Raw genomic sequence first — 15,148 nt, 5'->3', positions numbered from 1 at the left:
TTCCTACCAAGTTGTCAAGAGTGTAGCCAAACATATATGCCTGTAAGCTGAAAACTGGCTGTGATTTATCAAAGTCAGAATGGTATATATAATGCATGTCTTGCACAGATGTTTTTTTTTGTAATGTAACAACTAATGGCCTGTCAACACAGTATTCCATGTACAGAACCTCTACGATGGTCTGCAGTCTCTTTCCTGCATGAAAAATTAAGGCCTGTTAGGAGGCAAATTCACTCTAATAGTGTCCTGATATCTTTGATATCATGTGTGGTGGTACGCAGAGAAAAAAGCCACGCATCTTTAAGCTGTGTAAAGGTAGTTAAGGATTCTGTAGCGTCAGGCTTTGCTGATGAGCCAAAAAAACCAAAAAAAACTTACCCAATACCTGAAGCCTGATGCATAAATAAAAACTTAAATGATCCAGATAATTCAGATAGACTTGTCCGCATCCAATAAGGAAACCCAAGGCAAGATGTTCAGTGTTCATGGTAAGAAACCACATTTGAAAAACAAAACAAATAGAAAAACCTGCATTCAGAAAAAAAACAGGCTAAGCCAATCCCATAAGATCTCATTAGACTTTAGTGCCACATTTTCTTTCAAGATACAAAAGATTGTCCATCAATGTGTTTCTTTTTAAATATTTTAGGATTATGCCCAAGTTCTGACTAACCCACAGTAGCATGGAAAAAACACATCTGCCAGAGTTTCTTTAAAAGGAATTAGAAAAGCAGCATTACCAACACACACACTCAGCACAGTCAGCACACGTTACCTGGCAGAAGCTTACCTTTCTGTGATGGTTTCTCTCAGACCACTAGCAACCCCTTTCACCACCGTACTAGCCTTTGGTGTCAGCACTACTTGAGATATAAAAAAGGAGCCCTTCTTTCTTCTTTCGGTGATTGATGCCTGGAGGAATTGAATCAGTTTTTCCGGATCTGTTGTGTTTGCCCAGGGAGCTGGCATCATCTGGCCTGGCCAAAGAAATGGCACCTCAAGAGCCACTGGACTGTGGTAGAACACCAGCACTTGGTGCTCCTTTTCCCACAGGTACTGGAGGCTGACTTCATGGGCAAATATAGCAGGACACATTTTGTTTCCATATGTGTCTTTGAGCATTTGGACAAGCTTTTCATGATGATATTTCTGCATCCCGTAGAAGTGATTGAAGTCCAAGAAGACTACTTCTTTTGCGTGGTCAGCGAGAAATGCATTGATCTCTTCCAGACCCTCCTTGACTTTGGCACTGAATAAACCATGAGCAAAGTAGAGTTCATTATCTGGGTCTCTGGGCTTGGTGGAAATTCTAAGATCAAAATACCGTATACCTGCCCCCAGCTGGCTGGTGAAATTCATGGTCTGTGTAGCCAACCACTTCCTCATCAGCTTTTTAGCCACAGTCCCAAAAACAGACACAAAATTCTGGACCGTCTCTGGCTGTTCAGGTCCAACTGGAGAGGCTTCATCGATGTAGAAGCTAAATGAGTCATGAGACCCTAAAAACACAACAAAGGAAAACGATCAATCTTGTATTCATACATTAAAAGTCATCAGTGATTCTTTCTTAATAAACGTAATGTTCTGACCTGTACTAACATTCACCAACGGACTCCTCCCCTACCCTTTTTCTCAACACACTACACTTGTCTGGCAGCATTTATCCCACCAGCACCTTGCAGCAACTTGAAGAACACGTACTGCCTGTTTCACTGCTTGTCTGGGCACTCCCTCACTCTCTTCTAGCTCTTACTCCCGCCTTCAAGCCCACTGAAGTCATCAGGCTCTGAACATCAAAGCAGCCCTGGTGTAACTTCATCAAAGTTAGTCACATTATAAATCCCTAGAGACAACAAGGAGAGTTTCGCCCTGCACACTGAATCATGCACTATCTGGTTTGCAAAACCTAAGGAAAAAACAAAACAAACCTATAACATCCCCCACCACCACCTTTATAGCCAGCTAAAAAATGAGTTGAAAAATATCAAGGACGTGTAACCTTTCTGACCTTTTCTTCAAGTCTCATCTGGTCATCAACAAGGTTATCGAATGCTGTTTTCCTTCTTAAATTTACCCCTAAAATTCTCTGCTTTCCTTTATTACATAAGTACAACAGAAATCATATACTGTCCAGCTGCAGGCAGAGACACACTCCCACTGTCACAGCCAGAAGGGATGCTTCTAGCCAGACTCAGTGTGGCACGCAGGTCTGCTCCTCAGCCTGCATCGCAACGCTTGCAAAAATCCTTCAAGATCAACATGATTTATATTTCTGAAATGGACTGTAGCACTAGGCCCTCAGTGATCCAATTCCTATCATCAAAACGAGTTCTCAGCACAACTCTTGCCTGCTGCTGACGCTTTTGTAGGTGCTTTTCAAAATTATTTTCCAAAGCACGCATGCTGTGGCAAAGAAGTATCGCATTAATGAAATCCTGCCAGTCAGTCATTTCTGATGGCGATGCTATTTTAACTGAACTGGAACAAACCCTATAAACTGAAGTGACAGCTATAACATCTTCTTCTTTAACAATAAATGGAGTCACGACAAATCATCTTAGGCTTGGATTTGGCTTTGTTTACCCTGAGAAATGTCTTAAAATTTTGTACACCTCTGCTTTTCATGATTGTCTCTTTGAACTGCATTTTACTTTAAATATTAGATAAATTTTCCATTTTGATGAAGCTTGCTACTGCTAAGTGTTGAAGCGATAGCATATTCCTTGTAGAACCTGATTAGATCATGGAGTATCTGGTTACACACTGACATCCCAGGGGACCAGCTCTGCATACAGAATTTTAATGGTAAAACAGATTATTAGAGCAGTGACTTGTGTTTCAACAGCATTACAGGGAAAATCAATGAGATACATTAAATGTTCTGCTCAAAGTAACCTGCACTAATCTAGAAATCAAAGTAAATCCAGTCTTGTTTAAAACAAGGCATAGCTACTGCTATTAGCAAGGGATGGATCTTGCAAACCTTCACTTTGTCCATTGCAGTCCCATTCATTTCAGTAGGATTTGATGTCAGCATAAGGACATGTATAAACACGACCAATTGATTGCAGCGATAGGCTCAAAATTATACTGAGATTAATTAAACCACTTGTCCTTTATTGTCTGATCTACAGCCACTGGCAACCTGACAGAAGAGGTAGCTAAACTTGACCACCATGGCCAACAGGCAACACATTGCCAAACACTACTTAGAACTACTTCAGTCGAGGAAGGCAACACAAATTCTCAATGCAGAAAACTAAGGTGAACAACTTGTCAGCAAGTAGCTTTTAGCTACTGGTAATGCAAAACACAGTGAAGGAAGGTAGAGGGGGTGGGAGGGAACACCATAGTTAGAAACGACTAAACGCACAAGTAGGATAGTTTAGAAAAGTATTTTTTCTTAATTGAGGTCTTCATGCATATATTTGAGCCTAAAAATCATGATTCCTACATGGAAGGTACAGAGAAAAGCACACAGTGCACTGAGAACCCGCATGTTTTGTAACCCAAACAAGGAAGCCCTATAAATACTACAAAAAGAAAGTAAGTCTTGACTTGGTTGACACTGAACGAAGCACCTGTCAGCTATTCAAGAGTATATAAAGATTCCTCCTGACTGAACAATACAGTTAATATTTTGTCTCTCCACATGAAAAGTAATTTGAACAGGTCGTTTAAGTATTTGTTTTCATCATGCACTCATCTACATTTCCTTTTGCCTTCATCCTGCCCTACTGTCCTAACCAACTTACTCATGTAACTTAGGGAAATACAAAATCCTTACACTTTGCAAAACAAATTAGCATACGATCTTTTCCACTATCATGCCCAAAATCACTGTGTTCCTGGTAATGAGAGCATCCTGTATGAACACATGCTTATTTTTAACAACCAGGTTTCCTTCCAACCTTGCTTTGGTGCACGAGGACATTCCCATCCTACTTTGTCACTGGGAAGCAGACTTGCAGATTCTCTGTATTACCAAATCTTAGCTCCTATGAAGACAGGATGCAGGGCACATTCAGAAATACTAATGCAATGCTGCCTGCAATCTTTGGAAGGTAGCAGTGCTTCCACATTAGCTACCTTTATTATAGCAGGGCAGGTGACACACTGACCTAATGTCTGGGACAGTCTCCACCACAGAGACCTCACAGTCTGAGACATGGGGAAGCAAAGAGAGTGGAAATGACTTGTCCCAAGTCACACAGGGTAGAGGAGTAAGCTGATACTCCTCTTGAGTGCAAACATACGTTCTCACCAGCTTACTAAGTGTCTAGCACTTTCTTAAAATATTGCACACTATTTTCCCACTATTTCAACAACAAAACATATCACTGATTCCAGGAGTCAAGGATGAAGGCTCATGGATCAGGACCCCGTGGGTGGCGAACAAGGGGTAAACATGGTGTGCATATGCTGCAGACTGCCCAGTCAAGAAGAGAAAGTGGACAAAGCCTTCTTTAAACAGCTGGAAGAAACCTCATAATTACAGTACTTGTTTTGTGGGGAACTTTGAGACACTTGCAGGAAGAGCAAAACAGCAGGGCACAGGCAATCTGGAGAGCATCGAAGACTTTTTTCTGCAGGCACTCCTTTAAGTAGAGAAGGCGCACTGCTGGACATGGTACAAATTAAGGAAGAACTGGCTAGGGACATGAAGGTTGACAACAGCCTTAGCCAGACTGACTATGAGGTGATGTAAGAATTTAAAATACTGAGGAAAGCAAGGAAGGCAAATAGCAGAATAAAGATCCTGGATTTCAGAGCAGCAGTACTAGCTTGTTCAGGGAATTGGTAAATGGCAGCCTTTGGGATAATTACTTTAAATGCCAAGGGACTCAGGAGAAATGGATGAACTTGAGACCCCTCTAAAGCATACAAACAGTGTGCAAGAAAACAAGGCAGTAAGGCAGGAGGCAAGTTTGGTTGAATGGATAACTGCCAAGTGAGCTCAAACTTAAAAAGCCATGTACAGAAGGTGTAAGCAGAGACAGCCTGCCTTGGAGGAACAGAGAAGGAATGCGGGGAGGGAGTTAGGAAGGGCACAGCTTAGCCAGAGTTCCTGCAAAGGATGGGGAACCTGCTAGGGATTGGAAACTGGGAAACCTGCAAGGGATAGCAACGGCAACAGAGAGCTCCTGCAGATACACCAGCAGCAACATGGAGCAAGGAGAATGCTGGCTCACTACTAAACAGGGCAGGAGACCTCATAATGCAGGACAAGGAAACTACTGAAGTACTTGGTATCTTCCTTGCCTTAGTCTTCACTGGCAAGGTCTGCTCTCACGCACTTCATGTCTCTCTACCTAGTACTTTTTATTTTTCAAACCGCTTCTCATTAGTAAAAGGTGACTGAGTTAAGGACTACTTATATAGATCAGACATATAAGCAGACAGGACAAAATATGATTCGTCTGAACATGCAGAAGGCACAGGCCAAGATAATTGTAAAGCTGCCCTCTCTCACCTTTAACAGGCCATGTTGACTGCAGTCAAAAAGAAAAAGTTAAACTCATCTTCAAAATGGGAAAGCAGGACAATCCAGGGAACAACAATCTGCCAGATTCATTTCAGTCCCAGGGAAGACCACAGAGTAAGTCCTCATGGAAACCATTTCCAACTTATGAAAGATAAAAAGGTGACTGGGAACAGCTACCACAGATGTAGCAAGAACAAATCATGTCTGACCAACCTGATTGCCTTCTAGGATGGAATGACGGCTTTGGGGGAAAACAAAATTTTCCTTTCACTTTAGCAAGGCTTTTAACAGCCTCCCATAATATGGCTGCAGTCTAACTGGGAAGACACCAACTAAACAAGCACACTATAAGTAAGGTATGTGAAAAACTGCCTGGACCATTCAGGATCAAAAGGTTGTGGTTGAAGCTTCAAAGTCTATTTTGCAGATGATTACAAGCCAATTCTGTTTAACATCTTCATCAGTGACACAATGTGATAGGAAGCACACTCTGCAAGTTTGCAGGTGAAACCAAGTTGGGGGTAGAGGTTAATGCTCATGAGGGGAGAGTTGGTATTCCAAGAAAATTCAGCACAGCAGAGATGCTGGATGACAGCATCTTATGAAGTTCAAAGGCAAGATGGACTCAGGACAGACAACCCCATTCAGCAGCACAGCTGGGGACCACCTGGCTAGACAGCAGCTCTGCAGAAAGACACATTCACTTGGACATAAGGAAGAAGTAACTTCCCTACAAGACCAGTTAAGCCCTGGAGCAGGTGCCTAGCGGGGCTGGATTCTGTATTCCTGATGCTCGACACTTGGCTCGACAACCTCCTCTAACTTGCAGTCAGCTCTGCTTTGAGCAGGATATGGGCCAGATGACTTCTGGAGCTCCTTTCCAATGTAAATTATTCTGTGTCTGCTTATTCCCCCCTCCCCCAAGACAAAAACCCACTTGTTTCTTGTCTCTCAGCCTCAGAAGCAATTATCAAGAGATACTTAAAATGTCTGCACCAGCCATGATCCAAAAACCAGAAGTGGCCGGTTTCAACCATTGAGACATTAAATTTTCATGAACTTAGACGTGGCCAAACACTATTAAGATATGCAAGAGTAAAATGTGCAGTATCACTTTGATCGCAAGAAAGCAGTTGCCAGCACTTCTACTAGGGAGAACGGTCTCGTGTTTTCTTTACTGAATTCCCGTAATAGGACGATCGGGAATATATAACCCATTATAGCTCAGCTATGGACACATTTATGGCTTCCCTGGAGGGCTAAACCCCCCATTTAAAAAATAATTGGGCCCAGTGCTGAAAAAAATCCCTCAGGGAGAGTTCGTTTCAGTTCAGAATCATTTCTTCAGTCCCACAGAGGCACATCGAAGCTACTATTTTTGGTGGCTAAGCTTTAACATACTATTCATAAAGTGGGTAAGTATAGCCGAACTTTGCTCTGCCCTCCCCTTGCCTCACTGCTGGCTCTGGCCATTCCTCATAGTAAAAGCCCAGCAAACAGCAGCTAAAACAGAGGTATTGAATAAAACATTGCTGCCCAGCCTGCTCCTGACAGCAGCAGTCGCACCATGAAGATTCTCAAGTCATAGAAAAACCACAATCAGAAGCAATGTTTCACAGTTTTTGGCATGTCTTTCTTCTCCTTCTCCTGCAGATGTCAAGCTTCTCTTGTCTCTGTGCTGGGAGTCGTCCAATAGCTGTTGGAAGCCGAGTTTTTACTACTGGTTTGGGTGTAATTAAAAACTTTACCTGCTGTTGTCTTCCCATATCCAGCAGATGACATCCCTTGGTGACTACTGCTGAAATGTCACATGTGGTGCAGCCTAACTTTTTTGAAAACATTCTTGTCAATGAGGGCTCTACAGTCACTGACAGCAGATCACAACCCACTTCTCAGATGTTGTGGAGAACAGCTGGGACAAATTCCATGACCTCTGGTACACCACAGACCAATGCAGATGTGCTCACAATCTCACTTGGTCAGTTCTCACCATCTTATTTGGCCTTAAAAAAACAACACAATAAGGAAAAGGCCCTATGAATCTTTTCCTTGCCACACTGGAATTTCAAGGAACAGCAAAGCCTAGTCAAGAACACTAGAGTTGGTGCACCTCAATATTGTGTTCCACCTTCTTTTTAAGATGAATGAGCGCTGTTCTCTCCATCAAAGCCACAGCACATCTCAGGAAGTCAAAAGGTGCTGCCAAGCGCAATGCAATTCAGACTTGACAGTTCAGTTACCTTTAGCATTAAATCTGCTTGGGTGATACAAGCTTTGTCTGATAAAAAGATTACTCAGGAGAGCAAAACAAAAACAACTGAGGAAAAAAGATATTATAGATTGTGCAGTGACTCAGCCTCCCCACAGGTAACTGCCTCACTTATCAGCTGTTCTTCGTGTTCATCACCAGTTGTGTGCCCCTGACACCAACTAAAGGTCACAGGGCTTAGCCACCTATATACACTCAGCACTCCACAACCCAAAGGCATGGGAAGAGAGGCAGACGCTAACTCAGGTAATGCAAAAATCCAGATAATGAACAACTCAGAGTCAGAAAAAGAGGACATCTATGACACATTCGTGTATACATTGGCCCACTGGCTATGCATCTGATCACATTAAGTTATGATGTAATGTGTACAGACAATGCTTTGCTACCCATAAAACCTCTTTCTAGGCTCATACACTCTGTCAAAACCCTATGAGAAACAGCTCAGTTCTCCAACCACCATGCCGCTGTTTCCAGGTAAACCAGTCAAAGATGCACAGATAGTCCCATGCAAGTCAACTTAGATCTGGTGAAAAGGAACTGAGTAGTCTAAAATTGCCCCTCTGCAGAGAGACTAGGGAGCTGTCTCCCTGCAATGCCCAAAGCTTCTGTTCTGTTCTGTGTCTGAATTAAGAAGCCAGCAGAGACTGAGCTGGCCACCTCCCAGGTCTCACCCATCCAAAGTCCACAGTCACAGCCAGCCAAACTGCCACTAAGGGTGCACATACCCCGTAGGAAGCTCATCCAGAGTCTCATTCACCCATCTCAACCTCCATCAGTCGCATGGGATTTCTGCAACTCCCCACCCACAAGTTCCTGCAGTGCCCATAAACTAGCCAAGCTTTTCAGGCAAGGCTGCCTGCAGCACCAGCAGGATTGTGCCTACCTTTCGGCTTTCCAAATGCTCAAGAAACCTTCTCAATGCTAAGTCATTTCCTAGAGTCCTGGCCAGCCAAACCACCACACATTCTTGTAACTTGGTCTCAGCATGGAAATTGAGATTTTCACTAAAAATAAGAAGTCAGACTTTTCTTACATGAGAGGAATATCTTTTAATATGTAAGAATATCTGGGCTTTATTCAAGCGAATTGTTTAGTCAGAAAGTAAGAAAAAAATATTTTATAGGCCTGCATTTTGTAGCTGGTGAGCTAGTCCATATATAACTTGAAGCAAACTGAATCACCCCCTCTCAAGCAGTGAAACAGAAGAGCTATTCCACTTTTTGTACATAAAAGCCCTGAAGTTTCTATTGTAAAAAAGACATAAACCAAAATGAAGACATTTTTAAAATAAGCCCATTAAAGAAACTTGAAATGTCTGTGAGGTAACATGAATGCAAATCATTCCATTTTTTAAATCAAATTTTTTTCCAGGTCATACAAAACAGACAACTTTATATCCAGACAGTTAAATCTTCCAAAGTCAACGGTTTTAATCTGTTAAGTACCCATTTTAATGCTTTCAAACTATAACTATAGGGATGAATTAACCTTGGATTTCAATGGGAGATTACCGATAAAGTACAAATCCAGAGTCCAATTCTAAGCATACTTCACTGTTTGGAAGATTTTAATTATGTGCACGAATGTCTGCAGGAAAGAGCCCCATTTTGCTTTAGCTTCTTTCAAAAGAATAGAATTCCAAATTGCTTTGGAGTTACCTTAACACCAGATAAACTGAAGTCGTCAAATATCAGGGAGCAAGAAGAGACAGGCAATGAAAAAAGAGAAAATGCATTCTCGTCCTGTTTGAGCGCATGGAGGAAAAAATGTGACAAAAGTGACAGAGAATGAAGATGCTAAAGCAACACTTGCTACATTACTATTAACTTTGCAAGAATTTAGATGCTGCTGCAAATACAGCACAGTCACAATTTCCCTGTCAGATACCTATTCCTCAGTCCGCCCAAGTCCTCTGTACCAGTCCTATTGCCTCCAACAAACTCTTCTCTTCATCCGCTTGTATCCCCTTCTGCCTTGAAGACGTCAGTGACAATTTGGGAAAGGGAAAAGAAATGTGTGCTTCCTTCCTGCCCTGTTACTTCCCGAACTGGCAGCCTCCCCCTAGACCTCCACCCTCCTCCTGCAAGAGGTAAATGTGCATTTTCCCTCTGCTACCAGTTAAGTCCTGGACCAGCCATCAGAATCATACATACCCATAACTCAAACCTTGGTCCTGTGCCTAGGGACATGGCATCAGGAACCTGTGCTGTGCTGCCTGATCTGGACCTTTACTGCGGGCAAAGGTGCATGTCAAAGGGACAATCTGCAAAACCAGATAGGTGCAAACTAATTAGTACGTAAACATTTTAACACCGTTTGCTTGCAAAGGTTAGCAGAACTACTCTGTATTAAAAGCCTCTTCAAAGTAATTTTGTCAACCTCTGCCAGACGCAGTTTCTAATACTACTTCTGCCTTAGATTGCACTCTGCATTTCTTAGCCAAAACCTCTCAGCTGGAGCACCTCAACACACATCGAAGGTCACAGCACAATGACAACAGACATACCAACTACTGGATCAATGGATGCAGCCTAGAGCTGCACGAGGCAAAGTACAAAACATTCAACACCCAGCACAAAGCAACTGCTCTTTGATCAACGTAATAGAGAACAGAGAGTTTACCCTTCAAAGAATTACAGAATAGTTGAGTTTGGAAGAGACTTCTGGAGGTCATCTGATCCTACCCCTTGTTCTCCTGAGTCCAAAGAGAAGCAAGTGAAAGAAAGAAAAATGTTTGCAGAGATTACTACAGATCATTGAAGACTGCTCAGAAAGACCTGTCTGAACCAGCTTCTTCGCTAGGAAGAAAGAGGAACTGGTAGTCCATCAGCCTGGAAATGGCATCCCGTATCTAGTGACCAACTTTCAGACCTGGAATGACTGTATGTTTTTGTCCTCCCTATAAATAGAATTTTCACACACAAGGAAAGATTTTAAGTAACTACTTACTCTTGTTCCTCTGGCATGTCTTTATCACCCATGAAACACACCTGAGCATCACTTTGTTCTGTGCTTTTGAACATGACTACAGTTGCCTCCAAGGGGAGCTTACAGCTGTTGACATTGCCAGTAATCTCCATGACCATGACAAACTGCTCTTGATTTAGATCAAAGCTGTTACCATTTTAAGGTGTTTTTTTTAAGAGACAACTTGTGGACTATGGCAGTGCCTGCACTGGGTAAGTGTTTCTGGTCACTAGGTTGAGCCAAGATCAGTGCCTCACCTAAGAACTGCTGCTTTGGTATAAGGAACTCCCTTCTAAAATCAAACAGGCTGGAAGACAGGAAAGGATCTACTGGGCTTTAAGGCCGAAGATAACTTGCAATTATCAGAGTATGACAGCCAAGTTTGGCTAAAAATCTGATTAGGTTACTCATTATTCAATTCATACTAATATGTTCAGTGTACATAAAAGTACCCACATTCAGTCTCTTACAGTTCCCTCCTGCAAACACAAAGACCAACTGCTATTGCTCTTAGAACACTACATCAGTTAATTACGCATTTTGAATTCTCAATACTCCATTGAAAAGGAAATCAATATTAAAAAACAAGCTGTAATTATATTTCTAGCTCTCCAAAGAGTGTGAGCGTATTCACCACTATGGACATCACAAGATCAATTCTGCTAAAGCAACTGTTATTTAGCAGAAGATTAGCACATGCTGCCCTCCTAAAAGCACTTTTCTGCTCTTACTTCGCAGCTTCCTTACTGTCCTGTAATTATTTGTGTAGGAGGAGGTGCTATAATATTTTCTGAGACACTGCTAAAGGTGTAGATAGCCTCCTACCTCTTCTCAGTCAAACCACCTCCAGACAGATTTCCTTGCAGACTTCACAGAGACAGCACACAGAAGACAGCATGGTGGAGCAGTACGCGAATGGCGAGGGCTTTCCAAGAGCCCCAAATTACTATACTCTAAAAGCTCACCATTAAGTGAATTATTAGTTTCATCAAAAGTAGGTTCTAAAGAAGCCAGTCTTTATTCAGACAAATGTAAGATTAACACCACTGGAAATCTGAAGAAGGGCTGCAAGATCAGGCCATAGCACAGAGCAGAGCACGCTAATTCTCATGTTTAATCAGCTCAGTGGAGACCTCGCCTGACACCACAGCAGGGCAAGCTCTGGGCAGCAGCACTGTCCACCACCCCTCCCCATCTCCACGGCCCCTAGAGTCATACCCAGCTGCTCTGCTGAGCACAAGTTCAGGCCACCAGATTTCCTGCAGACATCTAAATGCAAACAGCATGGGCAACATTTTTGCATTATAGATGTAGAAGTAGAAATGATTGTGTTGAGGACTGAGAGAATCAGTTGGAGTGCTTTCCCCACTATTTTTTCCAAATGTGATCTAAACCTCTCAGCTGTACGCAGAAAAAAAGGTGGAGGAGGAAAGCAGTATTATCACCTGTATGCATACTAAATACAAAAAAAAAAAAACCCTGTTGGACGTTTGTGCAAAGCATTGAATATTTTAAAGCGTGCAAAAGCCTTAAAACTCTTAAAACCTGTGTAAATATGATTCCACAATGGTTTGTCAGTAGACACATAGCACAACTTCTTTGACAGAAAAAGGCTCCCCTCACCTATCAGGCTAAAAGTCAGCAGGATTCATGTAACAAGACCTTCAACTCACAAAAATTAGTAAATCAGCCCTTATTTCTCACATAGCAAGAGTAACCACCAATTTTTTAAAAGAATTTTTACATCAGGATTGACCAAGCACCTAAAACTTATGGTATAATATCATCAAAATTTACAACTTCAACAGCAGACCAGACACAACACTATGGCTTGCATGATGTAGGTCAAGCGCTGTGATATGCAGACTGCCACAGCCTTCTCATTTATGAATTTGACTGCATATATGAAGGTTGAATATAGACTATTCTATATCACATTAATAAGCATCACAAACAACCTTGCATTTTACGGACAACTATAATCTGAAGACGAATTACCTCTCTAATCACTTGGAAATTAAATACTTATTAGCTACTGCTCTGCCCCTACCACCAGCACTCCACAAATGATAATTAAGTTTTTACTTTTTGGGAACAGTGCAAACAAATTCTACTTTGCTATTTTTTCTTTTTGCTCTGCAAACTCACTGCTGCTTGTTCAGATGCATCAGAGATCTCTACCAGATCTGACATTTTAGTTAAACACTCGTCTCAGGAGTACCGTATTGGCTATTTTTCTTCTTCAGTCAGAGATTAGCATATAAGAACTTGAACATTTCAGGAAGAAAAAAACAGCAACAGGTATATCTGATTCTAAGCATAAAATTAATGTGCCAGGAATAGTTTGGGGCATATTTAATTCCAGCACCAGCTCCTGTCTGGTTGAGTATGTCATCAGCATCCAAGTCATATCTCCTGGGGCAATCAGCAGCACTTGAATTGTGAGCCAGTAGCTTTGGGACTAGCAAGAAGCTGTGACGACCCCAGGCAGCTCTGCTGAACACACGAAATGGCATCTCCCCACAGTGAGTGCCTTCCAATCATAATTCTTGTTCATAACCCTCCTGCTACCACTGAAAGGACAGCCTTGAAGGGCAGTATGCAGTGGAGGAGGCTTATAAACAGAGAGCAGGCCGTTGATCTGTTCATACCTCTTCCTCTCCTTGCACACATAAAGCACTACGTATTATGTATAACCACAAGTAATTCAGTGTTCACATTCTAAAATAGGATCAAATCAGACAACCTCTGCTTCTTGGGCTTTTATTTATTTATTTATTTTTATGAAAAATGTCTTTTAATACTCTTGGTAACAAGAGAAATTTCCCTTGAAATAATTGCTTCTGATTACACAGATCTCTCTCTTACCTGTTATTGCATCTTTTTGGCAACACAGAACATTACGGGTACTTGGTTTTGCATCACCCCATCTCTTGCCTCTCCCCTCTTCTTTGATCTACATTTTTTTTCTCTGGCATATACAGCATAGCCCTTTCCTAACTCTTGGCTGCACTGACATGTGTATTAGCGTCAGTATAGTTCCTATTTCATTGTGCTCTCCCTTCTCTTCTAAAAAAAAGTAAAAAACAACAGTGCAGTATTTTCTATTAAATCGGAGAATCACTACTGAACAGTTCTAGTGATCTTGTAGCTGACAGAAATTACTTGCACAGCATATACAGTTTCTGCATTTTTACTCGTTATTTGAAGGCCAAGAAAAGGAAAAGCAGGAGGTGTGGCTGGATAAAATGAAGATTGCATTGCAAAGCCAGTGGAAGAAAGATGCTCTATAACAGGTTTTCTGTTACTTTTACGAGCCCTACAAGAAAGCCATTGCCATCTGAGATGGATCTCCACAAGAGTTTTAAAGGCAACATTTTTCAATTGTTTCTACAGGCATCAAACTCTGCTGCAAGGACACCTGCGACACAGAGAATAAGGATTCCTCCTGCACTGTAATGAGTCCACTGACAGTTTATCAGCACTCCAGGATGGGCTATCCTAGGAACAATATTGATAAGAGTTTTCTATTACCATGCAAGAAATCCACACTAGATTCCTTTTCATTTTCTCAATCACCGAGCTTAAAAAGCTGGGGCAAATCTGAGCAGTTCATCTGATTCTCGTGGAAGAAACCTGGGAAAGTAGGTGGGAGAAATATTATTCACTTTTCTGAGTCAGTTCACAAAGGCTTTCACATACAGACACCCTCAAAAGATCACTTTTAATACGCTGCCTGTGTAAACTTAGCTGGCTGACCACACCAAGGCTGCAAAATAACGAAAGGATGTAAAACACTGCAAAGGAAGGGGAGGAAGAGGGAAGCATCCACTCCCCTTGCTCTGCACCGTTCCTTATCCTTTGGTGGCTGCAAGTCTTCGCATCAGACGTTGCTCTAGTTCTGTGTATTGCCTAGCATATTTGACAAACTGCAACAAACAAAACAACTCTCTTCACCACTGCGCTGAATGCAAGCCATGTCTCCTGAGACAAGGTGCTCTAGAAGTCATCTCTCTCATGCAAGGTCTCCTCAGCTATAACCACAGACACTGCAATATTTGACTTCATGTTCACTAGAGAGAAATAATGAAATATTTTCTCTTGGGTCCCGAGATGCAAGTGGAAAACACTACGTGATCTTTGCCAAAGCATTTTTTCCTGCAAAAATCTACAAAACCAGCCGTAAGAACTTGAAGACTGAACTTCATAAAGTCACCAGCTTCACACTTACAAATGGAGTATCCCTCCAGCTCATGGGGACCCCCCCAGCCAGCATGTTTTGCTGTAACTCAACACAGTGCAAGAGAATAGGCAACTGGAGCAGCATCACCATGAGGAAGCATGCGGGCTCATTCAGCTGGCCGTAACGTAACCCCTCCACCAAGTTACCACACCATGGTGCCACTGGCCTTCTCAAGCCCAGA

The 15,148-nt window shown here is 42.1% G+C and overlaps 1 protein-coding gene across 1 annotated transcript in view; it reads right to left on the bottom strand.

The window, feature by feature from the left end:
- The window catches only part of PLCXD3 (phosphatidylinositol specific phospholipase C X domain containing 3), an 81,192-nt gene that overhangs the window by 29,482 nt on the left and 36,562 nt on the right, over positions 1-15,148 (bottom strand). The window contains exon 2 of the mRNA XM_075411591.1: positions 791-1,499. Coding sequence (XP_075267706.1) covers positions 791-1,499 — 709 coding nt within the window. The remainder of the gene's footprint in view (positions 1-790; positions 1,500-15,148) is intronic.

Source organism: Opisthocomus hoazin, chromosome Z (assembly GCF_030867145.1).
Source record: "Opisthocomus hoazin isolate bOpiHoa1 chromosome Z, bOpiHoa1.hap1, whole genome shotgun sequence".
Classification (NCBI taxonomy): Eukaryota; Metazoa; Chordata; class Aves; order Opisthocomiformes; family Opisthocomidae; genus Opisthocomus; species Opisthocomus hoazin.
Note: the sequence above shows the minus strand (reverse complement) of the source record. Positions and strands in the feature narration are given on the sequence as shown.